This window comes from Gossypium raimondii, chromosome 5 (genome assembly GCF_025698545.1).
Source record: "Gossypium raimondii isolate GPD5lz chromosome 5, ASM2569854v1, whole genome shotgun sequence".
Taxonomy (NCBI): Eukaryota; Viridiplantae; Streptophyta; class Magnoliopsida; order Malvales; family Malvaceae; genus Gossypium; species Gossypium raimondii.
The window spans coordinates 26,843,302-26,852,581 of record NC_068569.1 but is presented as its reverse complement, the minus strand read 5'-3'; the positions used below and the strand labels follow the sequence as shown (position 1 = coordinate 26,852,581).

At 28.9% G+C, this 9,280-nt stretch overlaps 1 protein-coding gene across 1 annotated transcript; it reads left to right on the top strand.

Moving 5' to 3' along the window:
• Positions 1–6,297: 6,297 nt before the first annotated feature.
• LOC105767475 (uncharacterized) lies at positions 6,298–7,090 on the top strand. Its single transcript, XM_012587028.2, has 2 exons — positions 6,298–6,599; positions 6,697–7,090. Exons 1-2 carry the CDS (start codon positions 6,321–6,323, stop codon positions 6,868–6,870), a joined length of 453 nt encoding a protein of 150 aa, XP_012442482.1. The 5' UTR covers positions 6,298–6,320; the 3' UTR covers positions 6,871–7,090.
• Positions 7,091–9,280: the final 2,190 nt, after the last annotated feature.

The window sequence follows — 9,280 nt, the reverse complement described above, 5'->3', positions numbered from 1 at the left end:
AATTAAATATGAAATAAAATACGATAAGTTATAAAAAGTAATTTGATATTAAAAGAAATTCAAACAAAAGTTTAATACGAAATATGATTTCTAAAAAAAAAGTTTAACACGAAATATCAATTTTTGATATTAAAAATTTATTTTATATTTTCGCTTTTCGCTAAGAGCAAATCAAACTAAGAGCCTTCTACTTTTCGCTAGCCGACAAGGGGAAGGATTGACTATTTTATTTAGCTCCTCAATCTATAACCACATGGATTGACATGGTAAGATTGTTTGAATATATTTTTTCTTCACGTGCTACTTCTATTAGGAAAAAAAATTGCGACATCAAGCAAAACGACATGGAGACTCTTCACGAGTATTGGGAGAGATTTAAGCAATTATGTGCTAGTTGCTCACAGCATAGAATTTCAGAACAATTACTTATCCAATATTTTTAGGAAGGACTCCTACCTATAGAAAGAAATATGATGGATGTTGTCAGCGGATGTGCCATAGTGAATTAAACTCCTCATGAGACAAGAAAGTTGATTTCGATCATGGCTACTAATTTGCAATAGTTCGGATTCAGACATGATAAACCGATAAGAGTGAACGAGGTAAATGTCACTTCTCTTTAAAATAGAATTTTCGAAGTGACTTCTCTTGTTTATCATATGGTTGTACGAAACTCTCAACATGTAAAGGCTTGTGGGATTTGTATTAATTATTTATTTATTCTTTCAAATTGGAATGATAAGAGGAGAGAAAATGAAACTTACATCAAGTTATACATTTTTCAAAAATTTTATGTCCTTTTCATCCTTCTTATCAAGTACACAAAATATATATATTTAATTTTTTTTATTCCTTCAATTTTGTTTTTACTCTAAGCAAAACACCTTTGGAACATGAAAAGACAAAAAGGAAGTCATAGAAGAAAAGGTGAAAATAGGAGGATGATAATCCGTATATATTCAATCCATAATCGAGCCAGAATAAAGAGTCACCCACTTGGTTGGAAACTCGAAATTCAATGGGATAGGATACTCTAACCGATTTGATCTAACATTCTTTAGAGATTAGTACGTTGTTTTTATGGCCATGTAAAATGACTTATCCTTTTGAAAAGTGTAAGTCATTTTTCGGTAAAGAGCTCCTCAATAGATAATTTTATTTTTATATAAAAATTAACTTAAATCAAGTTTAATATTATTATATTGATAATAAATTTTATTTTTATTTTTAAAATATTTAAAAATATTAAAATATTAATATAAAATATCATATTTTTAATATTATTAAACATACGTATTTAATTATTTATATTTAGTCATATAATAAATTATTAATATAATTAACATAATTTATTATTTTAATAAATTATTTAATATTTAAATTTTATTTTAATAGTAAATTTTAAAATAATAATTTTAAATAATATTATTCACATATTATTGAAAATATCAATATTAATATTTTAATACTAAATATTTATTACAATTATAAATATATTAGTAATAAATGTTTTGTAGTATAAATGTTAAAATATGTCATAAGTCTATATACTCTTCTCAAATTTGTAAGTTAGTTTCGTACTTTTGTTTTCAAGAATTTAGTCCATCTACTTTCTAGATTTGAAAATCAAGTCCAACTGCTGACATTGTTGATTTTTTTGTCAATTTTGTTAATGTCACATTTTTAAATAAAAAAATACTCAGATGGTAGTCATGTAACTAAAAAGTGATCATTGCAATGAACCTAAATTTAACAAAATATTTTTAATATATGTAAAAACAATGTAAAATAAAAAAATTATAGATATAAAATAAACTCAATTAAACAATAAAAAAAATCTCAAATGTATGTTTGTTTAATTGAAAACAACTTTTACAAAATATTTTTAAAGAACCTGCCAAACAAAAGAAAATATTTTACACAGATTCATCTAAACACCAGAAAATATTAACTTTTCCAGAAAAGTAAGTCATTTTCCAGAAATCATTTTCCGGAAGCCATTTTCAGTGAAACAAATGGAGCCTAAGTTCAATCAACGATTTTCCTTTCAGTAAAACATTATTCCATGTTAAGGTAATTTGTCTTGAATTGAGAGTTGATATACTACTACCAAAACTTAACATAAAACATTAAGGATATGATAAACTAAAAAATTAAGTGTTGAAAAATTAAATGTTGAATCTAGTTTATAAAATATGTTTAGCGTATTACTCAAACTTAAAAGCAGATTATAATTAGATCGCTTGATAAAGGATAATAACCTTAAATGAAATAGAATAAAATAAAATAAAATAAACAATTGATTTATTCTCTATTAAGCAATAAGTAGGTCCCTATCTACTTATCATTTTCACACATTTTGTGAAAAAAATTTTCGATCTAGCTAATTTCATTGTGGGTTATCAAACGTTTTTAAAATATTAAGTCGTTGAAAATATTAATTTTCAATTGATTGAATTGTTTAATACTTTTTCAAACAAGGCAATATTTTGTTTCACATATCAATTTTTTATGTATTTCACTTCTATTATTTCATTTACAAATTTTATCAAGTTTGACAATTTAGTCTTTGTTATCATAAAATTCTATATTTTTTTCCACAATTTCACTTTTACAATAATTTATGCATATTTCATCATCTCATAATACATTCATTGAACTTTTATCTTTATTCACATATTAAATTGTTTTACACTTTATTTTACTAATTTACCATAAAACTTCGCTAAGTTTACATTTTTAATCCTTAAATAACAAGAGAATTCATGGGTACTAACCTTTTCCAAATTTAAATCACTTGCTCTTTCTTTTCCTCATCACTTGATTCATTTTTCAATCTCTTTCTTCAACATCATATCAAAACATAAAACTTTCCATTAGTAATATTCACTTTAACATCTTTTCTATACTTTTCTAATAAATTAAACTTGAAAACAATACTGAAACCTAAACATTCATACCTTGTTCTCTTGGAATGAAGCTTTAGCTTATTTTCTCTCTCCTCCAACTTCATTTTTCTTAAATCTAAATTGATATTCTTATTCTCCATAGCGCACTTATCATTTTTCTCTCTTGTTGGTTATGGAAATTCCTTTGGTTTCTAAGTGAAAATGGTGATTTTTTTATATAAAATGGTTAAATGTAAAGAAAGCAAACTTTCTTCTTCTCATGGATGGTGGAACATGAATGATGGAAAAGAAGAACAATGTTTTCTTTTCATCTTTTTCAATTTCCTTAACTATTAATTAATTAATTAATTAAAATATCTAAAAATAAAATCATAATAAAATATTTCACCCAATTAAAATTCAACACTAATATCCATAATAATCACCATGTTTCATGATAATTATATTAATTGGAAAATGACTATTTTCCCTTCAACATCCTCCACAATTTTTCTTCGAAATATTACTTAAGTTAGTAAAATTACAATTTAATTCTTCATGTTTCTCCACTTATTCAATTTAGTCCATGCACACCAATTTCATGTCATAAGAAATTGGGTTGTTTCACTTTTGGTCCTTCAATTTTCTCATATTTATTCTTCAACTCCTCAAATTTTGAATAATTAGCATGTATACATACACACACGCATGTATACATTCCAATTAGCCGGGTAAAAGGCAAAATCAAGCTCATCATGATGATGATGATGAATGAAGGCACTTGCATATATATTCTTTTTTTTTTAAAAGAAAAACAAAAAGGAAATTAAGAGGCATATATTCATTTAATCAGAATATATAATTGGAAGGCAAATCCCTTATCTGCTTACCTTATTTTGGAATTGTGAAGTTTAAAGTGGATGTAAGATGGATTAGGAATTAATATATAATTGGAATGCCGGTGGTGCTGAATCTGAGTCATGTGAGGTTACGTTAATCTTAGCACTTCTGGATAAATAACTTCCAATTTCTTATCCTCAACTTCAATGTTTTATTCCTCTTTTAATTTCAACCAGAATTTATCCTTAATAGATACCTCACTATTCTTTTTGCAGTTTAATGATAGATTGACAACATGTAAGGTTACTTAAAGTAGGTTTTATTAAATTGATTTTTATATATTTCTTAATAATGTAAAACAACAGAAACGTGAAATAATTTTAAATTTTTTAAATATAACAACTACAATATAGCTACAAATATAAATAATCATAAATCGGTTGTACTAATATAGTCGAGACTAAAACTAAATTAAGATTAACTGAACTAAAACTCAGAAACTTTACGTATATAATTGATTATCGTAGGTCTTAAATTTAGATACTCAAAACTCAGTATCTCTATTTTTGCCAACCGAACCGAAATCTCATTTGATTAATTTCTAAATATTTAGTTATTCCTAAAAATTCAGAGTTTGAAAAACAATTAAAATCTAGTAATGTCATTAATATTATACATGCTAAATTGCATGTACACAATATAAAAATAATTAAATATGACATTAAATACGATAAGTTATAAAAAGTAATACCAATATAATACAAGTATAAAGAAAATATTTCAAACAAAAGATACAAATTTCATCTATATTTTTTTTCAACCACCCACGTAATAATTGTGACGTAATCTAACATGGTTTTAACTTAAAGAGCATCTTATGCTTTACCTGAAAAAAACAAAACTATCGTATTCTTTCGTGACCATGTTAGGTGGCTTTTGGACATTCAAGATTCCAACTCTCCTTACTTAATAACTATTAAGGTTGTCGGAAAATGATTCTTTTAAAAATGAATTGATTTTTTGAAGGAAAATTGTAAAACATTTGATACTATTTTCTGAAATCATTTTTAAAAGTTGATCTTTGTAAACTAACACGACATAAATATATTTGTTATAAAATATTATAATATAATTTCCTTTTGATAATTGAAATTTATTTTATAATAAGATAATATTTTGTAATAATTAATATCATATATAAACTTGATAATAAATAATGCCTAATCAAATCTTAATTTAAATTACATATATAAATGAAGCTAAGTACTATTTAAACAAATACTTATATTTGTATAATTAAAATATTCATATTCTATACTAGGTTAAAAAAATTCATAAATCCTTGTATTCTTCATAAATTTCAAATTTAGTCCCTATACTTCTATTTTTGGGAATTTGATCATAATGCTATTTAAACTCAAAACATCATGCATAGAGCTGTCCACAGGCTGGGCCAAGCTGGGTTAAGTTTGGGCCTAGACAAAGATGTTTCTAGTTATTGCCTCTGCCCAAACTTGACCCGGTTCAAAACCTGAGCTTAAAATTTTTTTCCAAACCCGACCCTATATAAAATAGGATAATTCAGACTTAACCTGACTCGAATAAAAGTTCATTTATTCAAATTGAAATATAATTACAAATTTATAATTAAATATTTATTTAAATAATTCATAAATAATATAGAAAAATATTATTTATAGATACTGCCATTCCATTTTTTTAAAAAAAACAAGTCATGGAAGTTAAACTAAAATCGCATATCAATTCATTGATTTTGACATTTCCAAATTAGAAAAACAATGCATAAATTTTGAATAGCAGTAAACTTGCAATGAGATGAATAGCCGTAAAGAGTTCGGTCAAATTTGAAGCTCCTTCTGGACTTGAATAATTTAGTTCAATTAGGAAACCTAAATTTACTAATAATTTAGGTGATATTGGAAATAATGTTTAAATGAATTGATAAAATAAAAGCGAATAATTGTTAATTGATGTGATTTTAGAATTTGACTAAAATTTATGAAAAATTAAATTAATTGGCACAATTTAGAAATAATTATAAAATATACATAAATTGTGGGTAAACTACTTTAGAAAGTGTAAGTCTTCCAATAGACTTATTTGTAAAACTTTAATACTTGTGTTAATTTTATAAATTTTATTATCTTTGATTGAATATCATGCTTTAATTAGCTCTTTTAACTCATAAATAGCTTTGTTATAAATTAACCTAAAATTTATGTAGTTGCTTCGGTAATGAATATGACATCCCGATATCTTGATCCGACGGTCAGGTCTGGTATAGGATATAACACATTGGAAATGATTTACTCTTTATTGTTAATTAATTATACAAAAATTATATCATTTTAAAAAAAAAATAACTTATCAAAAAATCCAATTAGAAGTGAAGAGACACATCAAGAATAGGAATAAAAAAAAGTTTTGATATGAATGCAGTCTACAAATTTCATGCGCATAAATGTTGTTGTTATGGACAATGCATGCATGGTGTAAACTAGTATATAAGTAGGTGTGTAGTGCACAATTTGAAGCATAACACAACCAAACCATAACACATAGAAAGCTAAGATGGCTTCTTCTCAGAAAAATGCTCAACAAACCACAAACGGCAAGCTTTGGAACTCTTCCAGCGAAGCTCTAACCTTGACTGACAAGAAAGTTTGGCAAGGCTCTCATTATGCGGAATTCCCAGAAATAATTGAAGATGGAGATGTGAGTGAGTTTACACATGAATCAGTGACTGATGATGCTGATAGTCATGGTTCAGTTGCTGGTCTTGTGTACAGGCGACGTGATGGAACTAAGTGGGTTGTTGCCTGGAGCAACCCACTAGATGAGAACAGCAAGGTATATATTACATTCGATTCAATCTTATCATTAATTAACTAGTTAGAATGCTTATACATTATCATTTAAGCTATGATTAATTGCATGCATGCTGCAGGTCTATACTGATATCCAAAGGCAACCTATTCACTGGGGGCAAATCAAAACCAACCTTGAGAAAAGAGGAAAACCAAAATTTAAAGTTACAAAGTTTGGGTATATTGCATCTGTTGAAATTGATCCCGGGAGCCGTTCACCCACAATGAAGGCATCATTTGAGTTAGAGGCCTAACTGCCTTTGCTTCTTCATCAAGCTATGCTGGTAATTCAGGCTATCAAAATTAAATAATAATGTGCTTCCTGCTGCTGCATTACCTGTACTACTATTATAGTAAAAAATTTTGATAGCCGGTTCAACTAATAGAAAGTGTGTAGGCCTTCACAATCATGTCAGTGCCACGTATATATACATGGTTGACTATTTGTATAATATTATGGAAAAATAAAACAGAATGGCCTTTACTATTTTATCTTTTGACTCAGTTTATAGTTTATGTTTTCTCCAACTTCCGCATCCATCCATCGAATCATCAAACTACAAACCAGGAACTATAACTGTGGAAATTGTGTATTTGGTAAAATTTTACTTGTATTTTCATTCATTCAATGAATGTGTTTATACAAATTACAAAAGAAGAAAACTGACTAAACTAACTATTAACAAACTAAACTATAGTTTGTTAATTCTAACAAACTTTGACTATTTCGACTAATTAAATTAGCAATATACTAATTTAATATACTAACATCCCCCCTCAAGCTAGAGAATGTATATTCAACATGCCTAGCTTGAACAAATTTTCTCGAAATGGAGCAGTAGTCAAGGATTTGGTAAACATGTCAGCCAACTGATCTTTAGAAGAACAAGGCAACAATTGTATCACACCAGTTGAAACTTTCTCCCTTACAATATGACAATCAATCTCGATGTGTTTTGTTCTTTCATGGAATGTTGGATTAGCAGCTATCTGTAAAGTAGAATTATTATCACAGTACAATCTTGTTGATGAAGAAACTGGTTGATGAAGATCATCAAGTAGATAGTGCAACCATTGAATTTCACAAGCTGCTGCTGCTAATGCTCGATACTCAGCTTCAGAGGATGAGCGAGACACTGTGGTTTGCTTCTTTGCTTTCCAACTAATAAGGGAGTCACCAAGAAAAATACAAAAACCACTTATAGATCGTCTGGTTTCTGGACAACCAGCCCAATCAGAATCACTAAAGCCTCGAAGTAGCAAAGAAGAAGTTGCTGAGAAAAATATTCCAAAACTAGGAGAGTTCTTTAAGTAGCGCAATACATGATGAGCTGCCTGAAGATGCAACACAGTTGGTTTATCCAAGAATTGACTTAGCTGCTGAACTGCAAATGAAATGTCTGGTCGTGTTGATGTAAGATAAATGAGTCGACCAACCAGCTGTCTATAGAGTGTATTATCAGCAAGTAATTCACTGTCATCACTTCGCAATTTTGAGGTTGATTTGGTTGCCATTGGAGTTTTTGCTGGTTTACATTCCATGAAGCCACTATCAGTCAAAATCTCAAGACAATACTTCCTTTGAGATAAATGAATTCCTGCAGTTGACCTTGCAATCTCGAGACCAAGAAAATACTTAAGCTCACCAAGATCTTTGATTTTAAATGCCTGATCTAGAAAACTCTTAATCGTAGAAATTTCATGTTGATTATTACCACCAATATCATATCATCAACATAAACAAGCAAGGCTGTAAAAGAATCATTTTCCTTTTGACAAAGAGAGAATGATCAGAGGAGGATTGTTTGTAGCCAAGGGATAAAAGAGAAGCTGTAAGTTTGGAGAACCACTGTCTGCTAGCTTGTTTTAAGCCATATAGAGATTTTTGTAATTTGCAGACTTTGCTCTTGTCTGATCCTTCAAATCCAGGGGGCAACTTCATGTAAACTTCCTCATTCAATTCACCATGTAAGAACGCATTATTGGCATCTAACTGCTGGAGAAACCAATTCTGAGATGCAGCTAAAGTAAGAAGAAGTCGCACAGTAGTAATCTTTGCAACCGGAGAGAAAGTGTCAAAATAATCAACACATTCTCGTTGTGTGTATCCCTTAGCAACCAGGCGAGCTTTGTATCGCTCAATTGAGCCATCAGCCTTATGTTTGACTCGAAAAACCCATTTGCAACCAATTGCTTGCTTACCAGGTGGTAACTCAGTAATAATCCAGGCCTTAGTTTGTTCAAGAGCATTAATCTCAGCTTGCATTGCCTCTCGCCAATGTAAATGTTTTACGGCTTGTGTGTATGTTTTTGGTTCAGTAGTGGCAGTAATGGCTAAAGTATAGTGTAAATGTGTAGCTGAAAGGTTTGAATAGGAAAAAGTTTGAGTAAGAGAGTAATTATTACCTAGGAGAAGATTGGTACCAGCCTGCAGAGCAGAGCATTGATAATCATTCAAATAACGAGGTGGTTGTCTGTTTCTTGTAGGACGGGTTACATTTGGAGTTGGTGGTTCAATATGTGGTTCATCATGTGGTTCAGTATTTGTGGGTGGTGGTTCAATATGTGGTTTAGTATTTGTGGGTGGTGATGGTGTTTCAATAGAAGAAGATGAATCTGATATAGGTTCATCATAGGTAGGAGAGGAAGCTAAAACTGGTAATG